Consider the following 16,387-nt stretch of genomic DNA (forward strand, 5'->3'; position numbering starts at 1 on the left):
GTTTTGCAGAGGGAATATGCCTTCGTTTAATTGGTTTTAGTAATTGTTTCTTTTTTGGGGGGGCGAGAAGAAATGGCACAGTATCTGTCTCATATATCGTTGGACACCTGAACCGCGCCGTAGGGGAAGGGATAAAGGAGGGAGTGAAAGATGAAAGGAAGAAAGCGGTGCCGTAGTGGAGGGCTCCGGATTAATTTCGACCACCTGGGGATCTTTAACGTGCACTGACATCGCACAGCACATGGGCGCCTTTGCGTTTTGCCTCCATAAAAACGCAGCCGCTGCTGTTGGGTTCGAACCCGGGAACCTTCGTTTCCAAGAGAACGCATTCCGTATATTTAGGGATCGAAATCTGCATACACTGTCCCTAAAAGGGGGTGCGTTAGAGGACACCTTTCTCACTCTACTCTCATATATGCTTATTCGCGTTTAGAATCTAGCATCTGTTATTGCTTTGTTAGCCTGTGCAGCGCGTATAAATTTCGTCATTTCATAATTTATTTGTGTATTTGTGCGTCTATTTGTTTCCTTCTTTGAAACCGGCGCTTATAAGGCAGCGCCTCCTGCCTACGCATGGTGTGATCCTTTTGGGGGTTTTAATAATAATAGTTGATTTTTGTGGGAAAGGAAATGGCGCAGTATCTGTCTCACTTATCTTGGTGGACACCTGAACCGCGCCGTAGGGAAGGGATAAAGGAGGGAGTGAAAGAAGAAAGGAAGATGTGCCGTAGTGGAGGGCTCCGGAATAATTTCGACCACCTGGGGATCTTTAACGTGCACTGACATCGCACAGCACACGGGCGCCTTAGCGTTTTTCCTCCATAGAAACGCAGCCGCCGCGGTCGGGTTCGAGCCCGGGAACTCCGGATCAGTAGTCGAGCGCCCTAACCACTGAGCCACCGCGGCGGGGCCCTTTTGGGGGTTTTCGATTTGAGTTTCGTGATTACAACTTTGTTGGCAACACAGTTGAGGAGATTCAGCCTTTGATTCTGATCAACTTTCACGCAGTACTCAGTTGTACGACGTGAGTCCTCGCGCTGCCTCGTGCAGGAAGGAAGCCAAGACATTTATGTGAATCCTGCGTGCAGTGCACGTCATCTTCTTTGAACGCATGCAGTTTTTTTTTTGTCATTAACGCAATTCTGCGTTAATATGCCACGTGTAGGGTGTTTCACCCGAACACCTTACTAACGCCAGAGTCTAATACCGGTGAGTCCTTCAATGCTGGCAATACTTACAACTATGTTTAGTGAGCTACGGGGGCATTTCTCCGCCCCAGTTTTGTTACCGGTTGAAGACACGAGATGAGAAAATGGCTACGTGTTGTAGCGAAACTTACATTTACGTTTAGGCGCCTCGTTGAAATTTAGATTTGTAGCCCGCCGTTAGAAATAGCCACGCCAGCTTTCAGATTTACAAAAATGCGATCTTCTTCAGCGCTGCAGCGACACGAATTCCAGCTCTGCGGGTGCGGAAAACAGAAGCATATATATTGGCCCCAGTGCGCACACAGCAACACCCGTAGGCACACGTCGATCCCACCGCGGTCTCATGCTCGTTCCGGCGGTGGTAAACATTTATTGATTACTATGTACAAGGAGGAGCTTGAGCCCCGGTCCTATTGGCCCAGGTCCTCACAAATCTAGGCGGCCGGAGCTCCTATTCCGGAGTCCCAATGGCGTCTTGCGCCGCTCGCGCCCTGGCGACCAAGGTCCGTTGAGATTGCAGGTCCTGGCAACTGAGCAGCGCCGCCTCCCAGCCTCCCTAGAAGGGTGGGAGAGGAATTGATTTAATAATTGGTTTTGGGGGGAAAGGAAATGACGCAGTATCTGTCTCACATCTCGGCGGACACCTGACCCACGCCGTAAGGGAAGGGATAAAGGAGGGAGTGAAAGAAGAAAGGAAGAAAGAGGTGCCGGAGTGGAGGGCTCCGGAATAATTTCGACCACCTGGGGATCTTTTAACGTGCACTGACATCGCACAGCACACGGGCGCCTTAGCGTTTTGCCTCCATTGAAATGCAGCCGCCGTGGTCGGGTTCGAACCCGGGAACTCCGGATCAGTAGCCGAGCGCCCTAACCACTGAACCACCGCGGCGGGTCCTAGAAGGGTGGGAGATGAAGGATTGGGAAGGGTGGGGATCGGAAGGGCAGGGCGAGTCCATATGAAAAACATCCGAGAACGTCGCCTCACGCTGGCTGCAGCCACCATCAAATTCTGAATTGAAGTGTTTCAATACTGCCGGGCAGAGCATTCTATTTGTAAAAATTTTGAGAAGGAGCGGCGGTGGGCTCGGCGCTCGGGCCATGCATCCTGGGCGGAAAATATCACGTGGCATGCTCGCTGCGGAGAGACTATAGTAGACACTATACAATTTCGTGGTCGGTATAATCGAGTAGTCTATAGTATGGCGTGGTATAAACTTGTTTGCATCGCTTCCGTCATCGTTGTGATAATTATACTAGTCATCGTCATCACTTTTGTTCCTGTCATAAGCGAAGCTTGATCGCACGATTCTCCAGCGTCCTACATCTTGCCGAAAGGAAATAGAAAGGCTTGCCGCATCTGTGCTCGAGCGTGTCAAACAGCGTCACAAGTATCAAACAGCACTTAATTCTCGCTAGGTAACGCGGCAGAGTAGTTCGATCGCGTAAGCGTGCTCCGCATTATTCATTATTCTTGCCGCGACTGTGTACAGCACACGCGCCCTCCGTATATACAACACTAAAAGAGGTGGACCTTCACCGCGCGGTTTTTGCAATCGCGCGCATATATGCAGCCGCGAGGTTGCCGGCGTCTTGCACACAGATGCGTGTCTGTTTCTGACTTGTCACGCATACAGGCGCGCTACATATGCGCTTCATCACCTGCGCACGCAAAGCGCTGATCAGGAGGAGGGGAAGGGTGAAAGCTGCAAGGCTGGCGGGAGTTTTTTTTTTATGAATCCTCCGTGTTGTGGTGGTGGCATGGCCCCTGTGCTCAGTGTAAGGACGCTCGCTGTCTGCATCCCCTGCTTCAGCGCACGGCCTTTGCCGCATTTATTTTGCCCCCCTCCCCTTTTTTTTTGTTTAGTACAGGCATGCAAACGCGCTCTGTTCACGGGCGGCGGAAATTCGTCTGCCCGCATCGTTCTTCATTTGGCGTCCTTGCGAGAGAACTACTCTCTCTCTCGTCTGCCTCCACCGGATGTTATTTACACTCTCTCTCCGTTCCCCGTCATTGCTTGGTTTTGGAGGCAATCCGAAAGCATAGTGCGTGCAGTGAAGGATACAAAAAGAAAAAAAAGATACGAATCTGCAAATGAAAAACAAAGCCTTCGCGCAAGCCGCTGCTGCCTTGTGTCGTCGTGAGCATCGGTTGCGTCTGCGTGCGTGTCGATTTGCATGGATGCGCATCGGCAGCGTGCGCATAATGAGCTTTTGGAGATGTTTCTGTTTTGGAGATGCGCACGTTTTTTTTTTTCCCCTTTTTTAATGCGATCGCATTCTGTTTGTTGTCTTGCGAAAGCCATTGGGCTTCTGCGTAACGAAATTGACTGATTGGTCGAGAGCAGAGGTGGGCATTTGACCTCAAAAATCTGGACCTCACCTCAGCCTCAAAAGGAATTTTCCGACCTCACTCAACCTCAACCTCATCAGTTGACGTTGAAGTCTCCTTAGACGCCCTCACCTAACATTTCCTGAGGCTACTGCTGACCTCACTCAACCTCACCTCAACCTCAAATTGTGAGGTTGAGGTCGGCTCCTAGACCTCAGAAAACAAACGAAAAACAAAACAAAAAGCGATTAAGAAGTTTCTCAGTTAAAAACAATTCTGAGAATCCTGTGAGACAGGGAAGCCAAAATGATGATGTTATTATTTAATAAGGTGTGTACAGACACTACTGATGTGCCCGCAATAGGAGACGCTTATAATCTGGGATGAACCCTCAGAGAGTATATGGCCTGCGGGCAGGGTTGTACCATACGCGGTTACCACCAGCACGTCGGTGAGTACTTTATATGTGTCAATATTTGGCAACCTGCTTCGTGTATACTTGTTCGTATTGGAAGCCTCTCGCTCATTCACGCACTAACCGGCAATTGACAAACACAGCCCTTCTACGCCATCTGCCAGAAATTGGGAGGAGGGGGGAGATATTCACGATACTCTTTTCAGGCTTGAGAATAGTTACCGAATATAAAGAAACTGGTCGTCGATGTACTTTCCAATGCGACATGCGTCTGCATAATCGAAATCGAAATATACTGATATGCATATCAGTATATTTCGATTTTCTACTCCATCCGCCATAGCGAGAATGCTCTTTTCAGTCCTCTGTATGTTGCCTTCGAAAACACTTAACAAGCTGCTACAGTAGTACACCAACAGAGGCACGTTGTATTTATGTCTGTGTAGAAGCGAGCTGGTTCTTTATTAATGCGAAAGCATTAGATAGCTCACTTTCAAGGTCATATTCGCGAAAAAGTGTCCGCAATAAACGACGCCATGCGACGTCACGAGCCGATGAGTCACGCGACGAAGATTATGACGTCACATAATTAAAGTTAATTAATACATTTAGGTAACACTAAGACTAATTAGTATTATTAGTGATGATATCATGTTAGTGTGACGTCATACCAGGTCACGTGACAGCGATGTATTGTGCCATGAAACCTAGTCACGTGACGACGCTGTAATATGACATCACACCTGCTCATGTGAGGACGATGTAATTTCTCGTTATACCAGGCCCCCATCCACCCCCTTCCACCCCCTTCCACCCCTATTTCAAGATCCATATGGATCCCACATTACTACACATGCGCGCATGACGCATTACGCAGAGTGCCCACAACCCGGTACACATTAATGACATTCGGATTGTCCAGCAGGCAAACGCGCCAGTTCTCATGTATGAATGGCATACTGCAAAGATCGTCCAACGACACATGCCTTTGACTCTCGAGATGATGGCGATGATGACGATGCTAACAGTGTATCCTGATGAGCCCGGGGAAGTCTGATATACCGCTACCAAATTAAAGGTTGCCAGAATATTGATGAAATATTGTACATTACCCAGCAACCGAAGACAATTATTGCGCAGGAAAATATGAATACCTGCAGCTAATAATTAAGGATGATGATGTTGATGTTCCTGGAAGGAAAGGACCCTCCCCCGTTTCCGCCACTTCCCTCCAGGTGGTGATGGTAATGGCTTCGAAATCCTAGGAATTCTCCGATGACTTGGTGAACCCGCGGCATTTTGAATGAAAGGGCTCGATTACGTCTTCGAACACTGTGCCAACTATTAAAATCACACGGGTCAAAATAACTGACCTGGAATAGGCAACGTGAGCCGCTCTCTCTGTCAATACCACCATGGATCTCCGCTCAAATTTTCCCGCAGCAAAATCTTTTCCCGGGCCCCACCCCCACCCCGGGGAAAAATAACAAACGCCTAAGTACTCATACGCCTCAACAAAATTCTCAACAGAACCATTTCGTCAACCAGTATGAGACAAGCTGTTTTAAGTCAATAACTTGTTTTCTTTCAAAACTGAACTAATCAATGGTACGCAAGCATCATCGACGTTTTTTTTACCCACGAGCACCGCGCGAGCATTCTGCGAAGCCGTTTAAGGTGAACAATGGCTTTCGGCAAAACAGTTAAAGGAAAGATAACGTGTAGTGCCTGGTCGTCTCCAAGCCAGGCCGCTAACCTAACTGATCCCGTACGAAAAAAGAAGAAAAAAGAGAGAATGATTAGAAACATACAAACAAAAATCGCACACTAAAAACCGAAGCGAACAACAGTGTTCCCCATTAAACGTCATATTAGAAGGTTTGAAACAGCGACTCAGCAGCACAGCGCGAGCATGTAATCAGGTCCATTCACACATCTTCATTAAAAAAAGGAAAAAGAATCAGCTACCACATCGTCATGCATTCATTATAGTTTTGCATTTTTACGCCGCTGCAACGCCGCTATGCTGGTGCGTTCGCCTCGTGTTGCGGTGTTTCGGAATAATAAGCGAATTTCCGAGAAGGAAAAAGGAACCGGAGACCAAAGGGAACTTATTCGGAAGGATAAAAGAGCGAAATTATATTTGCATCTGCTTGCATTACAGAACGTGAATATACAGAACTAGTCTGAGGTTCGAAAGGGGAAGTCACCGATCAAAAGCTTCGACGGTGTTATGTAGTTTTTTCTGGCTTCGTGTTTTTTTAATCAAATCAGCAGGCGTCGTTGTTAGGAACCCCCTGGATCCCATTCTCTCGCCTGTGCCGACTACTCCATTTTCTGTTAAGTCAGCTTTTAATGTACAGCAGGATCCCCTTTATTCGACTGCAAGGCAAGAGCCATGACGTCAGTGCCGGCAACGAGCATGAACACGAAGCAGTCTTGCTCGGGGCCATCCGCGCTGCGACGAATTTATTGCGTGCTTTTTGGACTGTACTTATTTGTTTGCGGCATCAAACAAAGCTACCGCGGGTCAACGTGAGTTACGTGCTTTGCGCGCTCCCGGGAGGTTGAGCCGACCGGCAGGGCAAGGGGGAGGGAGAGTGGCGTGCTGTGACAGTAACACTCCTTCCGGGAAGACCAGAGAGGTGCGTCTTCCTGTAGGCTCGGACTGAACGGACATTACGGCGCAGCACCGGAAGCTAAGAGGGAACTGTGTCATCCGGTTGTCCGAACAGGGGAAACCGAACACGAAGTGTCATTGCATGAACACTGCGGTGATGCGCTGCAACTCCGCTTCGGAAGCGGCACTCGTCGCAGTAAGACGTGGCAACAGGAAAAAGTCTCGGCCTCAAAATTTCGACCTCACTGAATGAGGACCTCACTAAACCTCAAACTCACGCGTGAGGTTGGGGTCTGATTTGCTGACCTCACTCACAAAATTTCGAGCCGTCGCCGACCTCACCTCAACCTCACCTCACGACGTGAGGCAGAGGTCGACCTCATGAGGTCGAAACCCCATGGGATTGCCCACCTCTGGTTGAGGGGGTCGTGACGTCGTCAGCACGGCCAAACTGGAAACTCTCGGGGGCTCGAATGTTCCGGTAACTTCCACGGGATTATCATATGGGATTATGCTAACCCGACCCACTCATTCACCTTAATGCGCCCACTAATTTCAACTAACTTGCCTTAACCATTCCACAAATCCACTTTAGTTCACACTCCGGGGTAGGCCTACTTCCAAAATTTTGAAGGGCTCTTCGGAATATTTGGGGGTGGGCCAACTTAGAAATGCTATCGCTTTTTCTTCTTCAACAATGTGGTTAAGAAGCCGCCGATTTTTTATAAACTGCTTAATATAGCTTAAAAATTTTATCATTGAATTTGAAAGAATTTCTTTGTTTCTTTCGTATTTGCTGTTGATGCCGGTGTTTTGCTACCGTGGCGTCAGGTTGAGTTCTCAGTGACGACCACAAATTAAGGACAACGGTTTCCAGTGATTACGCAACGGGCGCTTGCTTTTTATGACCTCTCGAAGCAGCACCTGGGGGCAGGAGGATTTTGGAGGGTATGGTTTTGGAGGAGGACTCAGCCGGCTTAAAACTAGATTATCCCTCCTCACATTTTCATTTTTGTCTTTTTTCGTCTTCCTATGCGGTTACAATTGGTTTTCATTGTATGTTTTTTTTTTCTCGACCTGTACCTTGCGTTCCCTGTCATGGGTTTCAGGGTATAATAATAATAATAATAATTGGTTTTTTGGGGAAAGGAAATGGCGCAGTATCTGTCTCATATATCGTTGGACACCTGAACCGCGCCGAAAGGGAAGGGATAAGGGAGGGAGTTAAAGAAGAAAGGAAGAAGAGGTGCCGTAGTGGAGGGCTCCCGAATAATTTCGACCACCTGGGGATCTTTAACGTGCACTGACATCGCACAGCACACGGGCGCCTTAGCGTTTTTCCTGCATAAAAAACGCAGCCGCCGCGGTCGGGTTCGAGCTCGGGAGCTCCGGATCCGTAGTCGAGCGCCTAACCACTGAGCCACCGCGGCGGGGCAATAGAGTACACGTATCGGCGTTGCATCATCTCTCAGTAGTAGGCAGGGGTATCATGAGCCTAGGTTCTTATTTTGAATGAAGTCCAAAGAAAGTAAGCTGAATCTGCGTGATGCATGAGCAAGGATATCGCTAACCTCTGCCTACAAGAAATGTTCCGAAAGCATTGAGGATTAACCACAAAAATTGGCGATGGTTTAGCTCTGGTTAAACCTGGAGTGAGGCGATAGCTACAGCTGGCCGAGTGGAACTTGTGGGAGTTTCGCAGTGCCGTACCCTTCCCTGGCCGGCGAGGCGCACCGTGGAGACGTAGGGAAGCGGGCGCTTTCCTCCTTGCCCACGGCAGAGTTAGTCACGTGACCAACCACGTGACGAGCCACGTGATCTGCCATGGCTCCGCGCCGCCGGCAGATGCTCCACACCACGTGGCAGCGTGGCGGCGCAGCCTCATGGTTACGCGCCGCCACAGGGTGCGCGCCGCCACTCTCAAGGCTCGTAATGCTACCGTAATGTAGCTATCGCTACAAAATAAAACAATTTGTATTTCAAAGATGTTGGGGAGGGGTTGGCATGGCTACGAAGCGAGAATAAAGCAGGCAGATGTGGGTTTTTGCGCACACATACGTATACTTGGCCACGTTACAAAAATTCCAGCAGACATCTGCACATTATGTGGACAGATCTTTGTAACGGCTGTATTCTCCCTCGTCGTTCGCCGTTCTGCAATTGGGACGCTAGTTTTAATCGTTTATAGTATGGTGTATGGCCCCTCCAGTGGCTCATATGTACCTCGCCTCTTCTCTCTCCTCTTTACTGCGCATAGGTCTGTGCGGCTGAATGTGGAGCTGGACCACGCCAAGCGGGCCAAGTGGAGCCCCGACAACCGCGCCCTGGTGCTGTGCACGGCGCTGGAGAACCGCGTGCACGTGTACCGCGTCAAGCGACGCGAGGACGGCTCCCCCGGAAGCGCCGAGCCCCTGCTCCAGTTCCGCGACGCGCACCGCTCCTCCGAGCTGCTCAACGTGGGCATCGCCTGCAACGGAAACTTCATCATGAGCATCTCCATGGACACCACGCTCTGCGTCTGGAGCCTCAAGGGTGAGCGTCATCACTTCTGTGAGCCGCGCACTCTCCGGGTTTCCGCGGCGTGTGTCTCTGCGTGCGTGAAGCCTCCTCCGCACACAAAATTACACACCCAGGGCGCTATCTCCTTAGCGTCAGATCCAAACGAATACTTTCCCTCATCTCCCTCCACTACGCCACCACTTCCTTCCTGTCTTCTTTCACTTTCTCCTTTATCCCTTCCCTTACGGCGCGGTTCAGGTGTCCACCGAGACGTGAATACTGCGCCATTTCCTTTCCCCAATAACCGTCATCTCCACAAACTTCACCTCTTGCACCCAAAACTATACCCTGGCACATGCCCATGGTGCCAGGTCCGCCCAACACTCTTCTACATTTCGTGGTGATGCGGGACGAAACCGAACCACTTACAGACACAGTACACGTCATTTGAGCGGTGAGAGGCGATGATGACCAGCGATCGTATCGAGGACCAAAGAGCCCTCATAAAACAGGTCCGCAAGGCAGCTCAAGCCAGTGGAGCCCTGGAATGAAGACCCCACCACAAGCCTCAAGAAACATTCCCTTGATTTTAATCATTAAACTTTACCTGTCTGCCTACCCCCGAGTAGCAAGTGTAACTGGCTCACTGGGTCAGTGGACACCTCAGTCGCGCTGTGGGTGCGCGGTGACGCCAACCTACTAACTGAGCCAGTTATGTGCCTTTCGTTTTCTCAAAACCAGCGGATGGTTTAGACCCCGTTGATTTTGAGGAAAGGAAAGGCGCGTAACTGGCTCCCTGGGTCAGTGGACACCTCAATCGCGCTTTGAGGTAAGTGACGTTGGTGTCCGCCTGCAAAAAACGGTGCTTTCGCACAATATTTCGTGCTTAGCTTAGCAATGCTAAGCCGCCAGCCGCTTTTTAGCCGAAGGGCCATATGTACAAGGCGTGGCTTGTATTCAGTACCGAACGAACGGGACCAGGTCACTAATTGGAGCATTAATTATACAATATATTAGGTAATTATTTAGTTACTATTTGCGAGTATGCTTCAGCGAAGTACGCGCATGGTCAGATAACCCAACATCAAAAGTGCTGTATAACATTTTTCTAATATATATATATATATATATATATATATATATATATATATATATATATATATATATATATATATATATATAAAATGTGTGGGGGGGGGACATTGCGTAGCGCGGAATTACACGGCGATTTTTATTTTATATATATATATATATATATATATATATATATATATATATATATATATATATATATATATATATATATATATACATATATATATATATATATATATAAAATGTGTGGGGGGGACATTGCGTAGCGCGGAATTACGCGGCGATTTTTATGTGCTTCTTTATTCTAAACACGTGCGTCAGCAACGGTAACCGTCCGCCGTTACAGTATTTCCCCCTCAAAGCCACAGGTAGAGCAAAGGCGCACTGAGTCGTTCAAAATATTCGCACATGCTATTCGCTGATCAGTCGTCAAGCTAAGTGCGCATTGAGTTCCTACCACTTTATTACATTCTCCCCTTGGGTATAACTTCAGTTACTAAACGCGTCGGCGGACGCCGGCTCATCATAGGGTCGCGGCTGAAAGTATAGGGCACAACTTCTTCACGCTTCTTGCGCACAATCGTGACTGAAAGCTAACGGTAGTGCGTGCAGCTGAACGCCGTCTGCGCGTTCTCGCTTCTTGCGTATTCTCGGTTCGCACGTAACGTTATTACGATTGACCCCAAGCGCTCTCGCACGGCATATTGGTTCTCATGAGAGGCGCCCGCAGGCATTCCCCATTTCTGTGCTTCAAAATGCGTCTGAAAGCATGTAGTCGTTCACTAGCCGCTTTTTTTTCTTCTGTTTCTGCTAGGGTCTGTGCACAGACAGACGAGTCTACAGAGCACATATGTATACTTAGCCCTGCAGAGTATGATAACGTTTTGTTGCGGTTTTCTAAAGGCGGACCGGAAGCTTGCGCGTTACTGCAAATGGTCGCATTCTTGGGGTGTGTCTGTCCCCTTTCCGGTCGACGTGTACAAGCACTGCTGTCCTGGACGCATTGACGCTGCCATAAAGGTGACCGTCAGTCTTGCTAGGCTGAAGGATAGGACTAAACGGGTGTTGATTTTTTTTAAGCAGGTCTCTCGGGGCTCAGTAGTAGCGGTGACGGCATGCTAGTGTGCCCCCTCGGGTGCATGTCCGCTAGCCTAATCCTGACAGAAAAGTGAGGTCCGCGGGAAACTCGAACACTGCCCATAAATTATATTTATTTTTGATGCGGGTCAGCTCAAATTTTTGTTTCGCTTACAATGGAAACTAAAACAACTATAGAAAAGCTACACTCATTCGGTTTCACGTAACCTTCGTCACTATACAAATAAAACTTACACAAACACTTTAAGGCCCTTCCGCAGCTAATGGCTATAGTAGCGGCGTGGTTTACAAAGCGCTATATTGCATCAGGCGGCTTCTTAAGCATAGAAAAAGAGAATATATTTCCGCAAATTATTTAATAGTAATAATAATTGGTTTTGGGGGAAAGTAAGTGGCGCAATATCTGTCCCACATATCGGCGGACACCTGAACCGCGCCGTAAGGGACGAGATAAAGGAGGGAGTGAAAGAATAATAATAATAATAATAATAATAATGATAATAATTGGTTTTGTGGGAAAGGAAATGGCGCAGTATCTGTCTCATATATCGTTGGACACCTGAACCGCGCCGTAAGGGAAGGGATAAAGGAGGGAGTGAAAGAAGAAATAAAGAAGAGGTGCATGCCGTAGTGGAGGGCTCCGGAATAATTTCGACCACCTGGGGATCTTTAACGTGCACTGACATCGCACAGCACACGGGCGCCTTAGCGTTTTTCCTCCATAAAAACGCAGCCGCCGCGGTCGGGTTCGAACCCGGGAACTCCGGATCAGTAATCGAGCGCCCTAACCACTGAGCCACCGCGGCGGGTGGAGTGAAAGAAGAAAGGAAGAAAGAGGTGCCGTAGTGGAGGGCTCCGGAATAATTTCGACTACCTGGGGATCTTGAGCGTGCACTGACATCGCACAACACACGAGCGCCTTAGCGTTTTGCTCCGCAAATTTTTTCAAAAGCTGAAATAGGGACTCTAAGAAATAGAAAAAAAAAAGATGTCTTTACAACGCGATTCAGCACACACACGACTAAGTAATTCCGAATTGTAATGTACATTTTCATTTCGCGCACATTGATATACTAAAAAAAGAGTCTAAAAAAGCACATGAAATGGCGAACTCAGATATTCATGAGTCAGGCTATTTCATAAAAAGCTGTTTAAAATATGATTTTTTTAGCGCGCATTCTGTGTGCTCACCGAGTTTCACACCTTGCGGAATGATCAGTTTCGACAAACCGCACGAATAAGCTGCACTAAACGCAGGCCGCACAGCTTTCTCGTTTAGGGGAAGCTGAGAGTCGCCGTTAGGTTGTTTCCGGGGTTAGACGAAGCGGCTCGAAAAATGCCCGATGCTATACGATATGTTCATGCTGCAGGATATATATATATATATATATATATATATATATATATATATATATATATATATATATATATATATATATATATATATATATATATATATATATATATATATATTAGTGCGATAGCAACCAAAAACCTTGTGTGAAACTTGACCTTGAGGGTGACCTTACTTAACACTGTTCCAGCCAAGAATTTTGAGGCGAAAGCCTTTAATGGCTCATACTCGCGCGTCCGTTGTAACGCTGTCCTCCACGAATAACGCGGCAACTAATGAGGTTAGCAGAAAACGCATTGTAGCATCAGATAGAGGAAACAAAATGTAACCCCCGCGCCAAGTTTGATGAATTTAGAATGATTAGTTAATTAATTATAGCCAATTATAGCGAAAAAACAAAGAAAACAACCAAATGCGTCGATATAGCGCGGACGTCGATATAGCGACGGGAGATGGTGACGTCACAACCGAGGTCGTCATGGCAACGGCACGCGCGCCACCACCAGAGAAGCAGACTGCAAGCGCCAACAACGTCGTCTGTGTCGAAAGTGTGGCCTTTGGGAGTGCCGCTGGTATGGGAACCTGCACACTAAAAAATTTCTCACCCTTAAGGGTGTAAATCAGCTGTCCCCAGACGAACACCTTTTTCCAATTGTTCGGTGCTAAAAAAGGGTGCAGAGATGAGCACCCTTAAAGAAGGGTGCACTTAATAATACTTTAGAGGATGTAATTGTTGCACCCTCACTAAAGGGTACTATTTTTCCATAATTAACACCTCTACGAATGCATGTTGGAAGGGTGCTCCACATTGATCCACCCATGAAGCAAAATCCTTCGACTGATGCGCGCCCTCTAAACTTTCATGCTGTGCACCCTTTCTTAATGGTGCTGATCTCTGCACCCTTTTTAACACCCAAAAGGGTCTTCGTCAGAGGACAGCTGATTTCCACCCTTAAGGGTGAGAATTTGTTTAGTGTGTGCGTAGCTAGAATCGCAGTCGGCACGGCCAAAGGGCGCACTTTAGGTTGGCAAAGTGCTCCCATAACTTCTGCGTTAAACTTGACCTTGAGGGTGACCCCGGCCAGCCTGTAAAAATAAAATATTGACGCGACTGGGTTTCGAATCCGCGGCGGCGCGTACAAATCAGTTTCGCTGGTCACTGCACGAGAGCGCTATGCTATCGCCGCAGACGATCGCGTCTCGTGTTAAACTGCAACACACTCTCGCGCTGTGCATTGCACACTGTCGTCTTCATCAACTTCCGTCTGCGGCGCGAACACATCAGATCAGCTTAACTTCGATCAGAGCTTAACCTGAGTCATAATATCGTCGCCAGACGTGCCGACGACCCAGCGAAGCAAAACCATGAGCCACCCAGGCCTAACACTTGCTTTCGCAAGTCTACTTGGTTTAACTACGTTAAAACCCTACCACTTTTTTTAAATACCCTCCGGGACGCTCTGCAACTGAGGCGATTCGTTTAGCCAGGTCGCTCCGTACCGCCAAGGTGCACAGGACGGGAGACGCTAAGTCCATATCAATACTTCGGCTAAAAAAAAAAGGTCATTTCGGCCACGATTACGCCAGCATGTTCCCATTAAGTTACGCGCGGCGAATTCTGTACTCGGCGCGTTACAGTGAAGAGGCCTTGCTTGTCGGTAAAGGAACAAGAGACTGGGCTGCGTTGCTATGACAAAGCACGATGACCGGTTTTTTGGCGTGAAAGAGCGAGCTTATACTACAACGCGAGCGGAATTGGCGCGCTGCCCATGGCACCGTGCGATACACTGCGTTTAGAAAGCGCCTTCTTTTCTTCGCGGTCGCAGAGTGTGGACGTATGTAAGGTCAAGGGAATGAAGATTGATAGCGTGTTTTGGGGATATTAATAATTGCCAAACAATTTCCGGTATATAAACCGCGTACTCATGGCAGTATACTCAGGACAATATAAAGCAAGTTGACTTTGTGCCGTGTATGCATGTACGCACGCTTGTGCGTGCGTTTGTGTTCTGAGAGTACATATTATGCGGTTCCTCTCTTGGCATGCGCCGACAGTACGTATAAGGAAATTAAGTAAACAAAAATAAAATGCGCGCGGGCGTACGTATACATGTTTGTGTGTTTGCGCGTGCGCATTGCCGGGAGGCAACGTGTGGAAGCTGCGGCGATGCGTTGATGTCGAAACGGCCGACTACAGCGTTTAGGGCGTATGCGGCAGCAGCCGTCGCGCTGCTACCCCGAAGGGAAATCGAGACGGAATGCACTGATTAGGGAGAATATATAGCTGGCTTCTCTTTCTCCTTCCCTGTTTTTTGTTTGACTTGCACTTCGGCAGAAGAGTTAGCAACATGGCATGGCTAGGACCTCTGGCGCCAGTCCGGGCCGGCAGTGCTTTGCAAGCCTGCCTCCCCTCTTTCGCTCTCATCGCTCTATCTGTCTCGGTTGCGGCCGCATCTGTTCGGGGATATATTATACCTTACGCAACGCGGCACTGTGCCGCTCTATCTTCTTCATTTCCAAAAGGCCCCGCGGAACCGCGGGCGTGAGGCAACTCAGACGCCGCCGCGGCTTGGTACAAGGCCACGTTGCATTGGAGGCGCCCGTCGCGGCGTGCTTCTCGCTAAGCCTTATTTTAAGGGGGCGCGCGTATAGTGCGGTGATATATACCACGCCAAAACGACGTGTTATGCGACGCAGCCATCTTTTAGCAGACATTTCTTCTAGACAGCCCATGAACAGTTCACAGACAGTTTACAAACTTTCTGATTAATTTTTATAAAGGGACGGACTTCCGGTGGGCGTATGGTAGGGTCACCTGAGTCGCAGGCCCTCATAGACCCATGAGCATCATTGGCTCATGAGACTCATGGTTCTGTGAGGATCTGCGACTCGCATGGTCCTATCATGATGATCATATGCTCATGGGGCTCATTGGCCTACGAACCTCATTGATGGTGTCTATGGTCCATGCGCCTCATGGACCCACAAGTCTCAATCAACCCACGGGCCTCACCGGCTCATAGTATCGCGAGCATGTAGCCACGAGCCTTACGGGTTCATGGGCTCGTAGGACCCATGGGTGGACTAGAATGCGTACTTCTCATGGGTTGGGGTTGCTGGACGACGGTGGGGTCTAGGGGCTCGGTGAAGCTGTGTCTACGGCACTTTCTTTCCCGCAACCAAGGAGAACGAAACTGTTTTAGTTTACTTTTTTCGCTTGTCTGCTGTGAAAGGTACACTATATCAAGAACACTATGGTTGGTTCCGGGGTTAATAATAATAATAGTAATAATAATAATAATAATAATTGGTTTTTGAGGAAAGGAAATTGCGCAGTATCTGTCTCATATATCTTTGGACACCTGAACCGCGCCGTAAGGGAAGGGATAAAGGAGGGAGTGAAAGAAGAAAGATGCCGTAGTGGAGGGCACCGGATTAATTTCGACCACCTGGGGATCTTTAACGTGCACCGACATCGCACAGCACACTGGCGCCTTAGCGTTTTGCCTCCATAAAAACGCATCCGCCGCGGTCGGGTTCGAACCCGGGAACTCCGGATCAGTAGCTGGCTCCGGGGTTGATTCATATTTAAGCGAAGTAAAAACGGATTTTGTGTGTCTTTTTTTTTTTCTCGTCCGGGTCCTTGAGGTGCTCCTACTTCAAGTACGCGGTGAAGCTGCGAAGCTACTCTTTACAGGGTGTCTTGTGCAACAAGGCACCGCGTTGCCCTCTGTGAAGGATGAAGAGAGACTCCTCTTTCACTGCGAAC

The 16,387-nt window shown here is 48.4% G+C and overlaps 1 protein-coding gene across 1 annotated transcript in view; it reads left to right on the forward strand.

Annotated features, from left to right (window-relative positions):
- Positions 1-16,387, forward strand: part of LOC144120883 (transducin beta-like protein 2) — a 232,415-nt gene that overhangs the window by 136,180 nt on the left and 79,848 nt on the right. Inside the window, exon 4 of the mRNA XM_077653670.1 lies at positions 8,830-9,104. Coding sequence (XP_077509796.1) covers positions 8,830-9,104 — 275 coding nt within the window. The remainder of the gene's footprint in view (positions 1-8,829; positions 9,105-16,387) is intronic.

This window comes from Amblyomma americanum, chromosome 2 (assembly GCF_052857255.1).
Source record: "Amblyomma americanum isolate KBUSLIRL-KWMA chromosome 2, ASM5285725v1, whole genome shotgun sequence".
Taxonomy (NCBI): Eukaryota; Metazoa; Arthropoda; class Arachnida; order Ixodida; family Ixodidae; genus Amblyomma; species Amblyomma americanum.